The 21,733-nt window shown below is 43.3% G+C and overlaps 2 protein-coding genes across 3 annotated transcripts in view; both read left to right on the top strand.

Annotated features, from left to right (window-relative positions):
• NAMPT (nicotinamide phosphoribosyltransferase) overlaps positions 1-2,137 on the top strand; it is a 29,659-nt gene extending 27,522 nt beyond the window's left edge. For both annotated transcript variants that reach the window (XM_061467413.1, XM_061467412.1), the window contains one exon: positions 46-2,137. In XM_061467413.1, the coding sequence (XP_061323397.1) occupies positions 46-159 (114 nt within the window). In that variant the 3' untranslated portion in view covers positions 160-2,137. The remainder of the gene's footprint in view (positions 1-45) is intronic.
• SYPL1 (synaptophysin like 1) overlaps positions 1-21,733 on the top strand; it is a 132,109-nt gene that overhangs the window by 96,219 nt on the left and 14,157 nt on the right. The gene's annotated exons all lie outside the window — the stretch shown is intronic.

Raw genomic sequence — 21,733 nt, 5'->3', positions numbered from 1 at the left:
GTTGTTGCCAAATCAGTCTTGCTGAAGCAGTGGTGTTTCTTGCAGGATCTCCTTCATACAGTATTTAAGAATGGAAAGGTAACGAAGTCATATTCGTTTGATGAAGTAAGACAAAATGCCAGGCTGAAGAACAGTGAACTAGAAATGGCGTCTCACTAAGTTTCATTCCATGTCCGTGTATGTGTGTGTGTAACAAGTACGTACTGCATAGCTACTGGGTTTATTGTACAGATTTGTGTGTTTGTGTTTTATGACATCGTAGCCAAATTATTTGTTGGTTTATGGACATACTGCCCTATCTTTTGCCAGTCTTTAGAAAAGATGGAATCAGGAAATGGTACTTACATTGTAAACCGTATTTAATGCTAAAGTGTGCTTTTTAGGGTCCTTTGCCAGTGGTGATTCAATCTGGTATTGATCTTTTCACAAATGAGACAGAGCTGAGAAACTTTTTTATATATAACAGAATATCACAAAATGGATTTACATAAAATTATCATGATTGCTTTATGTTTATATTTAACTTGTATTTTTGTACAAACAAGATTGTGTAAAATATATTTAAAGTTTCAATAATTAAGTCTTTCCAACTTTTCATGATTTTTATGAGCACAGACTTTCAAGAAAATATTTGGTGGGGAGGGAAATCCATTGCCTTTTGTCCATTAATCAGCAAATAACACATGGCCTTAAAGTTTGTTGTGACATTGTACCATTTGACAACTAAATCAGGACTCATATCTCCTTAAGATCCCACAGAATTGCTGACCTCACCATTTCTTGTAGTTGTCTGTATTAGTAAATCTGCATTAAAGCAAATTGCTGTTCTTACTAGAAGGTTTAGGTACTACAGACCTTGCTAGCACAGTAAGGTATGTAAATGAAATGCCAAATCTGAAAGGATTCTCTACTGCAATTTAACTTGCCAAGTCTATCCCACTTGGCATATGCACCTCAATATTTTAAGAGTAAAGTTTTTAAGAGATCTCCTCTTCCACTATAGAATATATGTGTAAAATACTGAAATATGGAAGCGGTGTATTTTAAAGTAATTACACTTCTGGGTTTATTTTTCATATGCTGTAAGTGACATGACTTTAAAGCAAAATACTGGACTGGGTAGTGCACTTTTTTACTTTTTTGTATTTTTTTCATTGATTTGCCTTTTGTCAGACTGGATGTTAAATTGTAAAAATGTTTAACTATTTTTGTTAACAACTTTAATAAAACTTTATGCTAGCCAAACTCCTACACGAATGGCAGACCTGCTTCCCCTTCTTGCCCTGCCTCATTGGGGTGAGGAGGGGCTTTTATTTTGCAGAGGGTAGCTGTAAAATAATGTGTTTGAGAGATACTTTGGAACTGTCTGCACTCAATTATATTTGCTCTCTGCATCTGCTTGATTTGAGTTTCTGCTGGAGAATGAAACTGATGAGGATTTTATTTGAGAAGCTATGTAGTAACCTCTGAGATGTTCGATAGTACTGTAGGATGGCTCTCACTAGAAAAGTACCTCCCTTAAAAACAAAACCCAACAGCAAATGGTTCCTGCGTTATGCTGGTGATCAACTATCGGCCAATGGCTCAATCTAGTGATGTAATTCACGCTTCTAATTAGTAAACGATGCTATAGAAAAATTGTAGGGGTCTTCTAAAATAATTTAAGCTACAGAATTTTATAAAATGTGCTTTTAAAGGAAGACTGAAAAGCCATACTTCATTGTTCTTATTCTCTTGCCAAAAAGGGCCACATCAAAGCACCCATAATGTTTCCAGGGTTTATGGTTAAGACGTTTATGCCCAGTCTCAATAGTTCTTGTTAATAAAAACTTGTTTTCCACTTGTAGTGTATGTAATTATACATTGAAGTGATTTATTGTTTCAAAAATAGTGCTTTAGTAAGTCTCTAAATGCTGACCTTTCACACTGAGGAACTGCCTTCCCTTTGCTATTAATGATACTGTTTGTATTTGGCCAGGAAAGATTTTAAATCTGGACCTAGGATCAGTAGCAGGTAAATAGTACAGAGCCTATTTCACTCCTCCCCATGTGTACTAGGGAATTTTATGATGTATGGTTTAAAAACAATAAAGTAAATGCTGCTTTCATTCTGTACCAATAAAGATTTTGATAACTATTGACTACCCATAACTGATATTTTTGTACTTAAGAACTGAGGATATACTGTGGAAGCACTGTTTTCTTGTGTACCATAAAATACATTAGTAACTGTTCAGTATTGTCTAAAACTTTTACCTTATTAGTTGGAGACTTGAAGCAAATTGTCTACTTGTGCATGTCACTTTCAGGAAGTTGTCACATCACTTATTTTATTAAGTGTTAATAACTTTAAAAGGGGAAAAAAGAAAACCACCTGGTGCTATTCAGACCTGAATTCATGTGCATCTGTGTTTGGCGGTTTGACATTCTGGGTATTAAGGAGTTGACAGAAATGACTGCAGTGCTTGAACCATACAATATCCTAATTCTTCCAAGTGAAAGCAAACAGCATGTTTGTTTGCTTGAAATTGCTAGATTTGTAGTCATGGATATATTTTAATTATGCCCATTTCATAATATAATACAATATTTGTACTTAAAAATAGGAATTGGGAATTTTGTGTTTAATACTTTTATTTGTAACCATATTTTAGCATAAGAAATGGATTTTATAGGACTTTTTTTTTTTCCTTCAGCTGCATGATTATGAAAAGATGCTTTTTTGGTACTTTAAAAGGTCTGAGGAGAGAACAGGAGAGTGCTTAATTGTTTGTTTTGCCAAAATCAAAACAAAGCTTAAAACGGGTTTTATTTCTTGTAGGTTTTTACATTCCTTCTTAACCTGTTTAGTGAAGAATAAATATTCCTCACTTAAATCCTCTGTTAAAGTAATTTTAATGTACTTGGCATCAAACACCAGTATGTAATACACATGGTAATAAAGTTTAGTTCTGGCAGTGAAAATAATAGCCATCTGACTGTGTCTTAAAGTTGTGATGTTGGGCATTGGATGTCATTCCCGTGCTCTTTGTTGCCAAACACAGAGCAGAGCTGTGCTGTCATTACAGCCCTCTGCAGGGGAGCTGCTCAGCTGGCTGACATGCAGTTAGTGGTTAAGGGATTGTGTTTCAGTCAGCTCAGTTCTAGAGAAGGGAAACTGGCATCTTTTTTATCTCCCTTTTGGGGGGGGAGGGGGTGCATCTTGCCTGTTTGTGTGCAAAAATGAAGCACTTGTAATTGAATTTGATATAAGAAACTATCCTCTATTTATGTTTGATATAATCCTTTCTCAAATAAAGATTCAGTATTCAAATTTTGCTTCTAAAGCTACTACAAAACCTTGTTTAAAAGCAAATTAACCAAAGACATTGCAGCCTTCTGTTCATTTCAGTATCTTTCAGAAAATAATGTCAGCTCTTCAGCTGAGAGAATGTCTTATGTTAGGACATGATTTTCGTTATTAGTTGCGCTTCTAATTCCTACATAACTTGCAGAGGGTACATTGCAGACACAGATGCTGTTAGTATGGGTGTAGAAAGCGGCCATTTTTCCAAACAGACTTGCCTATCCCACGTGCCCTTGATCACTGTGCTTGTAGTAAGCATGGGTATAGCCATTCCCAGATCTTCACTTGCGAAGCCAAGCCGTCAATCAATCAATAAGGCACCTGGTGTAAAGAATATTATCATCACTTGTTGCTGGTCCCTTTTGGTCATATTGTAATGTAAAAAGGGATCTCTGACAATGGTCTTTTCTTAGCACCTGAATTTAAAGTCTGTTATGTTCTCTTTACAGAGAACATGCACCGCCTAAGTGGCAGGCAGGCCTCTTCCTCTTCCTTTCTGTGCTGGTGAAAACCTCCAGCTATTCCAACTCCTTCCCTTCTAATCAGCCTTTGTGTAAGTTCAAGGTGTTTACCAATGGTGAGTGTGTGGTTGTGAACTCCCTGGTCATCACACAAAGGAGTCTGCAAGGAAATTCCAGGCCTTGGACTGCACAGGACAAGGCGAGGGACTCATAAATGTGTCTCTTCATATGTCCTCTGATTCTACAGTAATCAATAACATAGTACCTGTGCTGAGCTGCTCAAGGCAGGAGCTGTGAGGATGGATGCGTTTGAGTCATGGCTTTGTTAGTAGCACAGCTGGCCTTGTTAATGATTTTAATAACACCCTTCAGAGTTACCTAAAACTTCAGTTTTAATTCAGGGTATGAAGGTATGAAAAAGTAGAAGGTATGAAAAGTACTGAGCAATAGAGCATTTCCAAAAAATATTTTCCTGGGGCATGGTATATTATTGAAGAGTACCCTGATTGCTGCTGCAACATAATCCAGAGCAAGTCAAAGGAAAAGGGAGCAAAGTCAGCAGGATTCTGCTGAAGTAACACACTTTGTTCCATACCATTTTCTTACTAATCTTCATCTGCCTACTCCTAACTGCTTTCTGAATAGAACTTCTAGAATTTTCAATTTATGGTGAGGTTTCCTGGAACCAATTGCAGTCTCTCTCCTATTCCCGGCTAGAGTAGAGAGGTCCTTTCAGGACGGTTAGGGAGCCATCATGCCTCTAGCAATGATTTTAATTCCCTCTTACACAACTTTTCTGAGTGGAAGGGCAAGTTTATGGCTTGTTTACCTTAGAGCCAAAAAATCGGAAAACTTGAGTTGTATAACTCCTTTTTTTCCCCCAGAAATTTCAACTGTGTGCAAGTTAATTCAAGCTGTTTCTAGATCTCTACTTACACAAGCATATTCTGTTAGAATGTATAACTACATTTAAAATTAATATTGGTCTATGACATCTGAGGATCTGATTGTTAGTAGTTGTTCCAAAGTGCACGTTGTGTGTAGCCAGGTGATCATAAATTATTGAAAATGGCTTCAAAATTATCTATACTTACAGTACTTAAGAAATTCAAGTGGGTAGATAAATAATGCATGAAAGGATCTGGGAGCTGCAGGTTTTTACTTCTTTGTCACTAGTTTAGGTTATTACTATGGCTATTTAAAGCTCTTTTATACAAAAGGAAATGGGGAAACTTCTTCTCTAATGGCCGAGGATTTGTATCACCAAATACTAATGGAAGTAATACACGTCAGGCCAACTGAAGGGACTCTAAACCTTTGTATCTTCTAAGGTAAAGCGAAGAACATCAGTCTCAAACATTCTTTCCCACAAAAGGGAGATGAAAAAAGCTGCGTTGGGATGCTGATTCCTCAGCTTCCTGACTATAAAGAACAAGGCTGGCATGCTCTTCCCTTTCAAGGAAGTTTTCCTTATTCTGAAAGATGCTGCCCTATTTTAAGCATAAGGAGTTGCAGTTCGTTGTTGGATGTGTCAGAAGGTTGACATACCCCAGCAATTTAAGAGGACAGTCTCTGGGTGAAATGACATTGGGGAGAGATACGCCTGTAGGTCACAGAAGGGTCAGAGCATGATGACTAATCTGCCTCTGGTGAGGGTGCCTCCCATGATTCCTGTCTCAGCTGAGCAGGTTCAAGTCGATGCTATAATCTGCTGTGAAAACATTGAGGCTGTTCAACCAAAACAGAGTGTTGGTGTCACTGTGATAACAAAGCAGTGGTCTGGTAATGTGCCCCAGTTTAACCTTAATCCATTTTCAAGGTTTGTAGCTACTTGTTAAGCCAAATGCCAGTGACAAACTTCATTAAAGCCACTGTACTTCCCACACACTGTGGTTTTTGCAGCCTCACCTCCAGCGCTGTTGCTTGAAGACCATTAGTTGTTTTTATTGCAACTATAAATCTCTAGAAGATAAAAAGGAAGATTTCACCTCTGTACAAGGTTTTGCAATCTTTACACCTTCAGACAAAAGCAAATAGATTCACACACTAAAACCAGAGGAGAAAGCTGTCCCTTTGTTGGCTTTCGTGCCCCGAGTTGTGACTGAAAATGTTAAGACGTGAGAACCTGGTAGAACTAAGAATTCATTCTCTTACAAATTGGTTTCTTTAGAAAAGCCATATGCTGAAGTGTACACTTACGATCTTTATAGTAATAAAACATTGCTGAATACTCAAACACTTCAGTTTGGTTTCTGCAGGAGCTTCTTAACTCACCAGTCTCAGACACATTCCAAAAGGTTTACACACAGTCCCATCAAGACAGAGAGGTGGCACCTTCTCAGGTGCTGTTCTGAACCCCAGAGATAAAGAAAGCATTTTTGGTGGGTTTTGGAGCCTAATTCAGCTCCAGCTCTGCTTATAGGTATAGAAACTGTTCTATGGCTGTTTTGTTGTAGGGAAGTGTGTATGTGTTTAATCCCTGGTCTACCTTCCACAGCCCATACTGAGCTAGGCAAGACCTGGGAAATGTTAATTAGTTTCTTCCCTGTTACCATGGAGTCCTGCCCAAAGGCATTCTGAGAGTAGAACCCATGTGGTTGTTGAGTATGTGGTGTGCTGTAACCCAGCATGAGACGAGGGAGCGACTGCAGGTTGTGATAGGACTGTAAATAATAATCCAAGTCAATTGATTAGATGTAAATGCTGTCACTGATGTGGTTGTTGTAGCACTGCAGCAAAGGCTATTGCAGGGTATCAAGGTGTGTGTTGGCTGCCTCTGGTTCTTTTCCAGCTGACTTTATTGACTACTGTTTTAAAACACATGGAATTTGGGAAGTACCACTCTCACCAAGTAGCCATGTGTAATTTTCCTACAATGGAATGAAGCTCTGTGTAACAATCTCTGTTCTTGCCTAACATTTGAACTGCCTGGGTTTCTGTGTGTTTGGGTTTAGTGCTATTGAGCTTTGTACTGACATTTTTACAAAACTGTTTTTTATAACACCAGGATTTTGTATTTTAAGTGGTAGTAGATGAATTATAACACATCACATGAGGTTAGGATTATTTTTACCCGTACACATCGGTTTATATTTATGCTGGATCTCATCTCCCATTTTAACTTGCTGTCACTCTTTCATAAGGTCTTCTTGCAGTTCTTCACAATCACCTCCGATCTTTATTACCCTGAGTAACTCAGCACCTCCAGCAAACTGTCACCTACTTACCCATCCTTCTCTAGATTGTTTAAGAACATGTTGAGCAGTGTTAGTTGCAGCACAGATCACTAAGTAGTTTCACACTCTCTGGAAAGCTGAATTGTTTTTCCTGCTGTTTTCTCTCCTTTGATCAATGCTGTATCCATGTAAGGACTTCCCCTCGTGTCTCAAAACTTCTTAGCTTCCTTCAAGACTTGATTAGAAACCTTGTTGAATGCCTTTTTGAAATTAAATTAGGTGATATTAAAAGGGTCTCCCTTATCCTTTAACTCCTTCAAAGGACTTCAAAGAAAGTGATTTTCTCTTGCACAGTTCATGCAGAGTCTTCCCCAGGAGCTTAAATTCACTCCTTCCACTGTAGTTTCAAAGCTAAGCTTGTTCACCTTCAGCATCCGACCCCTTGGTCTTGCTATGCCTTTGCCCACAAGCCCAAATGTATTTTGAAAATTTGGAAGATCTGACTCCAGACAACTTGGGGAATTTGTGAAACCAATCCTTGTTCTCTTGCTGCCTTTGCCATGTTGCATTACAGCTCTTGGTGGTGAATGGCACAGTGCTAACAAGATTCTGCAGTCTTATTCATGTGTGGACAGTCACCTGCTTCAGTGGAGTACTTGGGATAAGAAAAACGTTTAGCCATTGGGGCAAAGCAGTTCTTAAGGTTTGAATTAAAGACATAGTGTTACCGAGTGACAGACCAACTTGTGGGAGGCTTCTCGGGGACATGCATGAACAGGAAAGCTGGGCATTATAAAAGGGACAGTCCCACCAGCCACTTCACGAGACATTTGGGGTGGACTAGAGGCAGGGAGAACTTAATTTGCACAGTATTTATACTTGGACTCCAAAACAGTTCTTGTGTTCAACAAGGGACTCTGGACTAAACCAGACTCCAGAATACTTCTGTGTAAAGGGCCATTTGTTTTAGAACCTCATGCAAGGCTCTGTAGACATGTCCCATGTCCCAAGACAACCAGGTATATAAACCTGGTATATTGAATCTGCTGAGATGTCTCTAGCATATTTGCTGGGCTTGAAGTGAGCACTGGCAATTGGTTTTTTACATGTACTGACTGTATAGGGATCACATGTATATAAGTATATGCACATGTATATATGTATATGTTACACCCACAAAGATGTAAATTATCTATACATAAATAGACAGATGTGTATATAGTCTGTCTAGAAAAGGAAATATCCATAAAAACTAAAGACGTTCTAGTAATGGTGATCTTTCATGGGCTATGATCTTTCACAGTCTCTGCATACCAGGATCCTTGCCCTACTTCTCCCCAATGACAGCTTCATTTATACATAAAAGGGTTGTGTAAGTAGCCTTTTCAGCTACCATCTGACTGGCAGCTTATGCTGAAATGATCATCTATGATTACTCCTAAATCTGTCTCTGAATTACTGCTTGCCAAGACAGTCTGCATGTCTGTCTCTGGTGTTGTGTAAGTTGGTATTTAGCTACCTGCCAGTGAGTGTCATGGGACCATGACCAGGCAAATCAGGTTTGCATAACAGCAACCTGCCTTTGTCCCTCTTTGTATGTATTCAACAGGCTTCAGCAGCAGAAGTTTATGTCACCTTGTCCACCAATGAACACACTGACCCCAGACCCCAGCCCTTTGGCATCGCTGCTGAACGCGGTTGTGCTTATTGATGACTCCCAATGATTCGTATTTTGAGATTAATGAAAGAGTCAGGTTTTAATCCATGTAGTTAATTACCTGGCAGTCACATGTTGCTAGAGTTTTTAAAACCAAACCCAGTGCTGTACTAATCCTGGAGGAATTAACATTGAATTATGATGGTTTTCTTCATTCAACAGACCTGCAATCCAATCCCACCAGCCCTATTCAGTTCCCTTTGTTCTACCAGCCGGTAAAGTGCTCTGAACTGAAAGGTTAAGGACGATGTCCTTCACTTGGGATCTCCTTCTCCCTTTAGCTTTGAGCAGGAAGTGCTGCCTGCCAAATCCTGGTTTCTACTGCAATTCCTAATTATGAAAGGAAATACCTTTAGGTAAGGAATGTGCTGGGAATATTTGGCTGCAGGAAACACAGCGCTGGAGAAGCAGGATTTGTGTGATAGGTAGGTAAAGTCAGAGGAAAAATGGGCACCATCCCCCTGGGGACTGTCCTGCCTGGCACAGCCTGGACCTGGCACCTCATCCATCTCTGGGCAAATGTCCATGTTGGACCAGGCTTGCTGGCTACAGGACTGCAGGGGGGTTCCTGGGCTGCAGGCTGAGGTGAGGCACATCAGGGCCTTCATTTCTAAGAATGAAACCCCACGTACTTTGGTGATAAGGTGGAAGATAGCTGTGGTGAACCTAAATCTAGTTGACCATATGTCCCCAACACACTGCTCCAGCAACATTTAAAAGCTGCTGAAATGAACGTAAATGCAGTGTTCACCCACGTTTGTGTGCCAGAAGTCACTACAACACAGTGAGCAATGCTGATGAGGTGGGAAGAGAAGGTGAAGAAGAAACATTTTTAAGGGAGAGCACAACTTCTTGAAATATACATGGTCCAGGCAAAGCCAATGATACCTGGTGGTAAGCCAGTGATAACTGAGAGCAGCTTGCCTCCAGCCACTGTTACTCCAGTGGCGGTTATACACACAAGAGCACCCAGGTGGTTTTCTGTCCTGAAGATAATGCACACACGGTCGTGGAAGAATGAGTCTGCGGTCTGCTTGCCTTTCAAGCATAGCCAGCCATGCAATCATCCAAGCTTAGGAACTTTGTTTGAAGGGCATGTAGGGCTCTGGGGTGTCGAGATGCTGTGGACATAGCCACCGTCAGTAACTGGACCACCCGGCAGGCAAGCTGGTGTGCTGCATCTGACTGACACCGGGCTTTCCTACAGAACAGGCCTCCACAAAGTCTGGAGAAGAAAGTCCTGGCCTTTCCCTTGCAGGTGGCAGGTAAGTGTACAGAGAATGGGTATTCTGTGAAGGGACTCAAAGACTGAACTGCCTCAGCCAGGACTTGACAGCCCACAGTGGCTCTGGGAGAGGAACTATGTATTTTTTGAGCAGCTCTGATGTAAATATGTAATTTTAGGGCTATCTGTAGTGCCACAGAGAGAATGCACCATAACCCACCTCCCAGAGCCTGCCCTGTTTGCCTGCCTGTGTTCCTCCAGCCCTGCTTGCTCTCTGCGACCCAAGAGTTCTCATGTCCTACAGAAACACACAGCCACTGCAGCCACAGCATGCAGCTCCCTGGGGGCTCCCAGACACCCTGTGGGGCAGCAGAGAGCTCTGCCTGGTGTGGTTTCCACCTGTTTCCCCCTGGAGCTCCATACCCTAACATGGAGCAGCCCTATGGTCTCCTTCCTTCTTCCATACTGCCTGGTAGAGCTGCAACCCTGCCCTCCCAAACTCTGGGAACAGTGGCCTTGGGCAGCAGCATCCAAATCTGGGACTAGAGAGGCCAGTGTAGCGTTAATGTTTCCAGTGAACGCATGGCTGATGGCAGCAGGGAATTTAAACTACAACCCAGGTATGGATCAGGGAAGTGTTATGCCAAGGAGAAGGTGGGGATTAACCAGCCAGCAAACCAACCGAGGGTGAAGAGGAAACTCCCCTCATGCCCAACGTACCCCAGGGACAAAACATAGGATTTTGTTTGAAGTGCATTTTCCTCTTCCACATTGCTCCTGCTTGTTTAGGTGTAAGCAGGGACAGGCAATCATCATTAGCATCCAAGATGCTTCCTGCCAAGCCAAGCTGTCCATGTGAAGTGCATTTATGTTTCAAGATGGGTCAGCCTAGCTGCAAACTGGGGCAGAGCAGTCATACATATCAAGGGAGTCTGTAGGAAAATGACTGTTCCAAGGCTGCCAGATCCCTCTGTGTGCATCAAAGAGGGATGAACACTGCTATGGGCATCCTGAGGGACATTGCATGGTGAGCACAGCCAAGGACTGTATAGCTTCACTAGTGACCTTTCAGCTTCCCGAATCCTGGCTGTACCTTGCTAAAATACACTTTGCCTTCACTATCACACTTGTCCAAGTGGAACTGAGAGGGAACAGACTGAACTAGAGCTGGCTGAGCACATTTTGAGAGCTCCTGCCCTGGAGATGCCAAGCTGAAGCTAAGCAGCACAGCCAGGCCAGTGTGGGCTCTGCAGAAAGTCCTCTCCATCAGCAGTGGCTGCCTAGATGCTGCTTTTCAGGAGGAACCTCTCTGATCTTGCAGCCCTGGAGTGACTTCACTCCCTGTCCCAGGTAAGTCTGAAAGGCACGTGAGTAGCCTTGGGCCAATACTGCATCAAGTCTTCAGGCAGCATCAGGCTTCTGGTCAAAACTACTGCACCCACCTTGTGTCTGCACAGGGTTTCTTTCCTCTGAGGAGACACCTCACATCTCAGGGTGTGGGGTTTTTCTCTGCTCTTGGACAGGGAACTCCTGGGTGATGGGCAGGTATTGGCAGAGCCAGCAGCCCATGGGAGATGCACTATACTCCTGCCTCATTCCTTGGTGCTTCCTTCTGAGTAAGATAGTCCCTATGTGGCTCGATGTCAGCTCAGTGCCAGTAGGAAAGGGCAGCACCTGAAAGGAAAAATGATTTTGAAAGTGGAAGAATTCAGGGTTCTCCGATGCCTTCCTCTGGCGGGTGAATAACAAACCACTGGCCACAGTGTTTGTAATGAGACTCGTCTCCGTATTTTTAGCAACTGATCTATGAGATCATTTTGCTATTTTCAGTTGTTTGTGACTTGGGACTTTTCTGCTAGGAACATGCTGAGTGGGAAGGAGCACGTAGCATTAACTTCCAGCAAGGGCTGAGTGGACCCTATGTACCCTGTACTCATTTTCTGAGCAGTTTACCTCCTCAGAGCACCGGCAAGCCAGGGCATCAACAACAGTTGTTCCTTCAAGACACAAGAGAATAAGCATATACCCAGGAAAAGTCCAGACAGTCTTCATTAAACTGACTTGACCACTTCCATAAGCAGACAGAGTCTGTCTGTAAGCCACGACGTCATCTCCTGTGCCCCATTCACAAGCAAACAGTCTCTTGCTTAAAGCAAGAAATATAATTTGGTGATCTGGTGGTTTCACTGCAAAGGATCTCACAGCAGAGCATACATTCTGCATATCTTACACCAGTCCCCGCATTAACACAGCGCTTGCTACAAACACATCTGGCAGCTGGGCATGATTGGCAGCCTCAAAATGGAGCAGCTTGATCATCTCCCTCTTGCCTGCTCCTCTCCTGCTTGCCCTGCTGCACTACACACAATGTGCCTTACATCATCTCTTGTCTCAAAGTACAAAGAGAACCTGATCCTGAATGTTGTTGTTCATTCGTAAGTGCATAAGGGTGCAGTAAGTAATTGTCTGAGTGATAAGCCACAGCTATAACTTTACATCAAGCCTGCAAAATCACCTGCAGGATTCTCCTAATGCCATCCATGCTGTGCTAAAACTGTGGATTCCTTCATCTATGCCAGAACTTTAAACAGTCATTAAATAGAGACAACCTCAGATGAGATTGTAGAGCTCAGAGGGGACAAGTTACTTGGGCTGTCTGTAAGTGACATGGCCCTGGCTGCTGGACCCAGCTTGACACACTGCAGCCTGGCATACTAGGCACAGACTTAACTGCTGGCTCCTGTGGATAATAGCTCCCCCTCCAAATTTGTTTCACACTGTAGATGTGATTTCTTGGTAGCGGCATCCTCCTGGCATCACATCTCACCAGCCCAAATCCTCTGTAATGTCACTGTTTCTCCCCAGGTGGCTATGTAGGAACATGCATCAGCCACTCCCCATCCTCTCTTTGACTGGATAAATAATCTCCCACTACAGAGGGCTTTATATTGAGGAGCTTATCCTCCTTCCCCAGCAAACCTGCACCACATCAACAATCCCCAAAAGACCCTGCAGCAATTGCCACCTGGATGCCAGCAGTGCCACCATCCCCCTGCTCAGTGTGCCCCTGTGTCCAGGCCTATGTGTCACAGCAGGATGCTTGGACTTGGCTCACACGCTGGTGGGTGAGCCCGGCTGACCTATAAGACCCTGGCAGAGCAGCAGGGTTTCCAACCAGGATGAAATTCTGGCTCTGGAAAACCCAAAGGGGCACAGGAGAGCTCGATTTCATCTCAGCAGACCCACAAACTCAAGGTAAGCTTTGGGATTTTTGCACATTGAAAGCTCTGACAGGGCTCTACCAAGGGAAACACGGCCATGGACTGGAGCACAGCCACCAATCTGACACTGGAGCTGTTCAGCCTGACGGTAGACAACCTCTGCAAGCCAGTGAGCGTGAGATGGCTTGGCCTTGGGACTTCAGCATTTCCACAGCTTCAGGTTCACTAGCTCAGCTGCAGAAATTTTAAGCTACTTAATGGCATTTTCCTATGGTGCTTTAAATGTATAAAATGCTTACGGAGGCACAAAATGGCACTTTTACTCCCAAAAGAGGACTGTTTGTTTCCTTTCAAGTTAGAGGAGGAGAGTGGAAGAAATACGAACTTGCTTTCTCCAAGAAAACAAACTGACCTTTGAGTGTTATGAAAGCCTTTATACAATAATTTGGGCAAAGAGAACTGGAATTTCTCCTGTGGAGCATATTTTTCCTTTCAAAATGCCAGTTTGCTAAAACCAGGGCAGTTTGCAAAAAGGCTTGGTTTCAGTGAATCTGCCCATTTCATAGCTGTTAACAAACGTTCTGAAACTGCTGAAATGCTGAGTTTGTCAGCATAAGTCTTCAACTGAAAAGTTTATTTACAGCTGGAGTCAAAAAGATAGAATGAATAAATAAATAATTATAAAAAGACAGAAGCAAACCCAAAATGAAGTATTTTTGCATTGCTTAAAACCAAAGCGTTGTAACTGACCTGATCCAAAACACATCATGATCATCAATTCACAGAAGCCTTGAAATTTGGATTTCTGAGGAGTGGAAAATTCACCCCATACAGGAGGAGACTGGTAACGAGCCCTTGCAGGGAAGATGCAGGGTAGTTGGGATCAAAGAGTGAGGCTTTCTACCTGTGTTCTAGAATAAACTGACAACCTTGTGCAATGGCATCACTTTCTTTGCAAGTATCTTTTCCAAAATGGGCTCGAATAACTCCCTGACCTGTGGCTATGGCCACAAATTCATGAAAAGCATGAACTCTGCATTTGGACAGCATGCAGCCATTACCTCCTCGGAAGAGCTGCACTCACAATAAATGTGTCTAGTGCACTGATGCAAAAATCGTGTTGGTTAGGAGTCAGGAAGCTCCTTCTGCCTCATCATGTTTTCTCCCAGCAGCTTGGAGGTGGTACACAGCCACCACATGGTTTGCCTGAGCCTGCACGCAGCACACAGAGGGCTGGGGTGATGTCATGTTCATAGGATCATGAATCACAGGGTGGTTTGGGTTGGAAAGGACCTTGAAGCTCATCCAGTTCCAACCTCCTGCCACAGACAGGCACACCTTCCACTAGAGCAAGTTGCTCAAAGCCCTGTCCATCCTAGCCTTATTTGAACTTACTTTACTGATCTGCCCCTATCTGATGGGTTTGTTTTCAGAACAGCACAGCTTCAAAGCAACAGGTGAAGAAGCATTTCTGGCTCTTTTCTTCTTCATCAAAGGCAGTGCAAGACATCTAATGATAAAAAAAGCAAACATTAAGCTAAAGACACATGTCGGTCTTACTAACCAATGCTAACCTTAGAAAGCTTATTATGGTTTTGCTGCTACTTTTTACCCCAAAAAGGAAGTATTCTGTGCTGGAACCACTGTGAGGTGTGTTCAAAGCAAGATAAAGGTCCAGTGAAGATCCTGCCCTCTGTTAAAAGTGTTTTTGTCCAGGAAATATATTGGGAATAACTGGTGGGTGGGGGAAACCAAAAGGAAACAATTAAAAGTAGGTGAGTAAACTGTCTTTTTCCCTTCTTTCTTTTTTTCCCCTTCTTTCCTCACCAGAGAAAGCACACAAAACCAATTACATTCATTCTAATTTGGGAAGAAGTGGAGTTTTTAAGGCCAAAACAAAAAAGGAAGGCCCTATCCTAGAATATCACTTTGCCAGAGCCTGCAATGGCAAGGTACTAATGCACTTCCAGGAGGGGTGGAATGATATTGCCTTTGGCCTTAAGCCCTGTGGCACACTGAAGGCATGAAGCTATGGCTCATTGCAGATATCATTCATTGTGGCTTAGGTCCAAAAAGACAATAATAATGACTTATATTTGCACAGCACATTTCATAATCCACCGAGGTTGCAACCAGCCACGTTGTGTGCAGCTGTGCCCTTCTCAAATTCCTAAGTACCAAATTAATGTGCCAGTTTGTGGTTGTTAGTGAAGACACTAAGTGGCCTGTCTTTCCTCCTCGTTGCTTGATAATATGTCCTGCTGCAAGTCCTCCTGAGAGCTGATGCTGTTGATTTTTATTTTCCTAGGGCTGAAACAACATTTTGATACCAGGCAGTGTATAATCAGTGCAAATTGGTCCTTACTTAGGTCCCCACCTGTAGCAAAAGATGTATCTCTTTGAAACCGAGAAAGACAAAAAACACTCCCCCTCAGCTGATCATTTCCGAGCTGCTGTCCCTGGTATGAACCTCCTTCATCTGGAATTAATGCCTGCTCCTCAAAAATTCACCCATCCCTTTCTTTTTTTGCCTCCTTGCTGCTTAGCCTAACATTTTCTTGAATAGACAGGAATAAAGCGTCATTTTGAGGGTTTCTAAGTTCACAGAGCTATGTGTGATTAACAGTAGCCAAGAATCAAACGCATTATGCCTAAACATGTCTAGTAAATATAATGGAGACAGGCAGAAGTCTGAAGGCTTTTCTGCATCTGAAAGAGATAATTCAAGGGTCATAAAAAATTCACTGCCATAAAAAATGTAACTCCCTGGAGCTTTTGGAGTAAATCCAGTCTGAACTCAGAGTGTCGACTAGGGATGCCTTTAATAAACATTTAATTAATCAATCACTGGTTCATGGGGCTTCTGATATTCTTCTAGTAGGCATTTTCCCTGTCATTAGTTTATCTGTACATTGAGCTCACATCAAATTGCGCCAGCCCTGCTGCTGGGCAATGCCACTGGTGGATGTTCCTAAGTGGTCTCCATAATCCTTGGCACAGCCACACTCAGAGACATGCCCAGAGCTGAGCTCAGTCACCCAAAACCACAGTGCCCCAACAGCTAGATCAGCCAGGTGCCTATACCCAATGCTTGAGGGGTGGCTGGGGATCCAATGTCCCCCACAACAGGCAAAGAGGGACGTGTCTTCTCAGAAGACCTGGGGTGATGCAGTGACTTCCCCATGGGGACTCTGTCTCCCAGCTCCTGCTGACACTGTCCTTGGGAGCTGCAGGGGCAGGATTCGTCTGAGCTGTTGGAGACTTATCCTCACCTTCCAGGAGCCACAAATCTTCTAAGGCAGCCAGTGGAACGGTGGGAGTGGTGAAACCCAAAATATGTGCACCCCAGCTTGGGCCTGTGGGTCCCCCAGCCACCTGCAGTGCACTGGCAGGAGCCCTGAGGAGCAAAGCAGCCTTAATATTGCAATCTTGCAGCCCAAAATAATGCCACTGAAGCCGAGTTATTGTCAGCTTGTGTTGTATGTGTTTAGGGGTTGTCCTGCCCACCTCTGGTATGTAGGCTGACACAGTCTCTTCAGGCTCTGGCTTCACTGTGCTAGTGGGAAGCTCAGCCCAGCTCCTGTCCAGTGGGCCACCACAGCACCCAGCCTGGGAGATGAGCCTGACCTCAGATCTGCAGAGCACCCCCTGCATCCTGTGATGTCTGGCATAGTCCTACATCCCTCCCATGCTATAACGTCAGTTCAAATAGCAATAGTAGGAAATTGTGGTTTATTTAACTCAGTTTTGCTTTTTATAAAAAAATGGTAATAAAGTTTGTTTCACTAACTGAACTGGGGGAATACATCCAATAACTATGAGGCCACTGTGGCATGTACCTAATGTAGGAGGGAGGTATGGATGGGAGGGATTCAAGAAAAGGAGGAGATATCATGTAGACGCACATGGAGCAAATAGGAACTTTTTCCAATGAAAGACCTATTTTTTAAACAAAAATAGAAAACCCTGGAGGATGTGGGAATGATGCTGATGCTTCATTCTTTGCTTCCATGAGCAAGGTAGGGAACTGCAAAGCAGCTGCCAAGAATACCCCAGAGAGTGCAAGTTCAAGGCATGTGGCAGCTACAAAGGTATCGTCTCAGCACCAAGGTTTTGTCTCTTGGGCCAGAAAACCTCCAGGGTGGTTATACCTGACATGGGTCTCATGTAAATCACTGTAAAGTAGACATAGGTGCCTAAAGTAGACATAGGTGCGATCGAGTGAGTCAATGCATGTTACTGCCTTCTGTTCCCCATTGCTCAGTCTCTCGTATGCCACTTCACAAGGAATCTCCAACTCTTTGGTGCAGGTCTCCTTATCCACAATTTTAAAGAAGATAAATTAACCTGAGCATGTTTATATGTTGACCAAGTTGAAATATTTGTGGGTAAGCCATATTGCTCAGGCTGAGACGACTGGAAACTAGAGCAAAACATAGCACCTGGAAACAAAAGAGCTGGGGATGCACATGAGGCTATTGAGCTGGTTTGATGGGCAGCATTGATTTTCCTCCACAGTCAACTGCTGCCACACGGCTTCACAAATACTCTCTGCTCCCACTTTGTTCAAAAGTCAAACCAGCCTGCAGTGCTGTGGAAAGGGTTGATGAAATAACAGCTCATTTTGTCTTTTCTCAGCAACACAGGGAGAGCAAGTTGTGAGGATAGAAACAAACACCTATCTATCTGTCACAATGAGGTTTGTCCTGTTTGCCAGTGCGCTGAGCAGACGGTGTAGCATCTTTCACAGAGGAATCCCAGCAACTGCAGTGAAAACTACAACTGAGCCAACTCTGGTGCCAGGAAATCCCCAGTTCTCCACATGAAATGGCCAGGGAAGACTTTTTTTTTGTTACTGAAGACTATTACCCTTTTCCCCAAAGGCAACCCAGGAGATGAGAGCTCAAGCAGCTGCCCTCAAGTGACAGGACTATAAATCTTTGTCTCGAGGGCAATGGAAATGAAACTGCCTCAAGTGCTATTGGAAAATCCCTGCTTGCTTCTTACGAAGTTCAACCAAACAGAATTAAATCACTATTTTTCCTTACTCAGGGCTGTGCATCTTGCAGATAAAGGAAGATAAATGTAAAACCATCCACTTCTGGCAGCCTGCATGGTTGATGCTCTGTGCACAGGAGCTGTACAAAACCACCTTCCAGACGGAACTGACAACTCATCCATACAGGAATCAGGCCTTATTTTTGTTGAACTTCCTTTTTTTTTCAGCTAGGGAAGATCCAACATCAACATCGCTGTCACAGCAGCTGCACAAGGAAGTAAGTGACTTCCTGTCTGAGCATGTTCCACCACTCAGCATTTTGTTTTTGTGCTAAACCACAACCATGCATGTCATCCCACCCTGTGCCAGCGTACTCTGACCCATCCCCTCCCACCAGAAAGGCACTGGGAAAATATCACAGAGGCAAAATGTGCCACAAAATGCACACTCAGTACTTGTGCCAAATGCCCTCCCTAAAATGTGCTGCCAAGGAGGACTTTTACGTACTTTGGGAGTAGCTGAGGGCTCTTCTTGCAGGATATGCCCCTTCCTCCAGAGCAGTTACAGAATCACGGAATCACAGAATCACAGACAGTTTGGACTGGAAAGGACCTTCAAAGCTCATCTCATCCAATCCCCCTGCAATAAGCAGGGACATATTCAGCTAGATCAGGTTGCCCAGAGCCACATCCAGCTTGGCCTTAAATGTCTCCAGGGATGGTGCATCCACCACCTCTCTGGGCAACCTGGACCACGATTTCACCACTGTCATTGTAAAGAATTTCTTCCTCACATCCAGCCTGAATCTCCATCTTTTAGTTTCAAACCATCACCCCTCATCCTGTTGCAAGGCCTGGCTGAAAAGTCTTTCCCCACTCTATTACAGGCCCTTTTCAAGAACTGAACCACCACAATAAGTTCAACCTACATGGGGACAAGAAATTAAATCCTGGCACAACTTTCAGTCCAAACTTGCTCCAGAACCTAGAGATAATGAAACTCTCTATCTCTCTGTGCAAATAATGGGAGAAAACCCCAAACACTGACAAGCCTCTTATCTTTTTTCCTTTCCTTAGTAATATTTCCTAACAGTAAGACAAAAAGAGCTAACTGGCGTCCTAAAGTAGGTCCTGCCTGGGTGCAGTGCTGCTGACGTCCATGAGAGGGCTATCAGCAAAGGCATTTGGATGTTTTACCGTAACACAGAAAGAGAGAAAACACAATGCCAGTTTATTGCAAAATTCATAGGCACCCCCTGCTCCCTCGCAAGCTTCTGCACAAGCTCTGGCTCAAACGAATGTGTCCTTGCACCAGCTGGATGTGCAATGTGACCTCCTCTGCCCAAAGCAGCTCTTGCAGCAGCATAGTCATTAGTGACTGTAATAGCAGCATGGGGCAGTTCTGGAGCTGTGCTGCCTCCAGCCCTGGCTCCCCCCACGCTCCTGGACAGTCTTCTGCGTTGTCAGAATGTCTGAGACGAGTCCCATGCCGAGGACTGCTTTTCTTAATATGGCAGTTGAAATAAACCACATTTGATTCACACACAGCTGAAAGATATGGTTGGATCCAAAGTGACATGTTCTGTGTTTGCTCAGGTTTGAGTCTATTCTCATTATCAAATAAGGCAAATTTCAGAATAAAGCAGGGTTTCAGAATGAAAAAAAACAAGCCCTACAGCATTTTTAATTGAAAACATGTTAAAATGAAATCTTACTTCTATACATGTATATTTCACATATATATGTAACATATTAATATAAAGATTTCATACCTTCTTCTTCCCTGTACTTATCATACCATTACCTTCATCCAAATGATACTTTCTGAATTAGACAGACCTGGTCAACACGAGGGGTTTGTGGGAAATAAGCCATCTATAAGAAAGAAAAAAAATGAAAAAAAAAGACCCAACCCCCAAAGCTTTTTCTAGCTCTGAAATTTTGCTTCCATTCACTTTTGCAGTCATCAGGAGGGCTGTTGGCACTTCTGAATACACCTTGAGTGAAATTCAATCCAGTCTTGAGGTCAACATGAATGTCAGCATTGCCTGGATAGAGAGGTCCTGCTTGGGAGATACGTGATCTAAAGACTTGTGCTGGTAATTGCACAGGTCTGAATGTGACCTTTAGATTTCTCCTCGGCTCATCTGAGACTTTGTACATTATCTCTGGGACATTAAGCACAGCAGGATGAGCTCTTCAGGGAAATTCTGCAGTGTTGTCAGCACTCAAATTGCTAGCCCCGTGGGACGCAATGTACTTCTGTCTCCATCTTCTGGTGTCGTATGATTATGTGAGGATCTCAGCTTTCATGACAATGAAAAGCAGGTTTCTAGTCATTGAGACTAGAGAAAAGCTGGCAAATGTCACCTCCTAAAGGTACAGGATCAGAAGACAAATGAAAAGGAATCTCAGCTGTATCAAGAGCCTGATTTTTAAGCTAACTGCATGGCTTAACAGTGGCATAGTTTTGAGGGACAAATATTAACTTCTGAATACTTGGAAAAAGAAATAGCATTCAATTCTTGAAGAGAGAAAAATTTGCTTCTTGCTTTTTCCTCCTTCTCTCCCTGCACTTCTTCCTTCTTTTCTAAGGCTTTTGCCTATTGCTTACACTCCTCGATACTCCTCAGTCCAGAGATGCCACTGAGGATGCTGCTGTTAGCTAGTCAGATGGAGTGAGTACTGGGAATTTTCCAGGGTTACAAAATGTTTTCCTTGCATCTGCCAGAGCTAATGGCAGCAGTCACTGAACACGTGCCACTGGAAAATCACAAGCAGGCTGCCTGCCAAGCATGCAGAGCTCTTGGACAGAGGCATGTCAGGGTCTTGTGAGTGTGAAAGGACACGGCCGTGTCTGAGCCAGAAAGGCAGCTCTCCAGGCTGGAACCTGGCACATGACAGCCCACCACTGCATTGCCAGCCAGGAGGGCTGCCATAGATCTGCATTGCGAGCTGCTGGGCTGTGTGTCCCTGACAGCCTTGCATGAGCAGTGTCCGCTCACCATCAGAAGAACACATTTCTTTTTAATGGAGCAGTTTAAGTGGAAGTAAAGTGGTCAGCACAGAAAAAACAATCTCAGCTAATGGCTTGCTGACATTCAATCACAGTTCAGCAGCGACATCTCCAGCATCCCTTGAATCTTGTGCCAAGCCATCAAACCCCTCTCACTTGGCAATGGAAATTTGCCAAGAAGAGGTTAAAAGGAAGCTGCTGAGGAGTTACTCTACTGTGAGCACATGAAGAGGAGTGTCACCAGTGCAGGGTGGAGAATTCTAAATTTATACTGCCCACATATATCCATATTAGATCTGTAGCCCATCTGAGCCTATAGTCTGCTCTCTGGCAGTGCCCAAAACCAGGGAAAAGATACCTAAAACTATGCAAGTGTTTCTCCCAGCCTCAAATGATTTGTGACACATGTGATTGGGTGAGGAAAGCCATTCATCAGTTGCATTGTAGCAAAAAAGGAGATCTTTTGTACAATTCAGTGAATCCCATGGCTGTCATAATGTCTCATCCAGAGAAAAGTTGGTGGGAAAGGGTAAATCCATGTAACTTAAGAGAGATTACAGTTTTTCATAGAAT

This window comes from Pezoporus flaviventris, unplaced genomic scaffold (genome assembly GCF_033815535.1).
Source record: "Pezoporus flaviventris isolate CSIRO_AGI_PZ_B2104156 unplaced genomic scaffold, CSIRO_AGI_Pfla_v1 ptg000045l, whole genome shotgun sequence".
Classification (NCBI taxonomy): Eukaryota; Metazoa; Chordata; class Aves; order Psittaciformes; family Psittacidae; genus Pezoporus; species Pezoporus flaviventris.
This window is presented reverse-complemented; position numbering and strand designations above follow the sequence as displayed.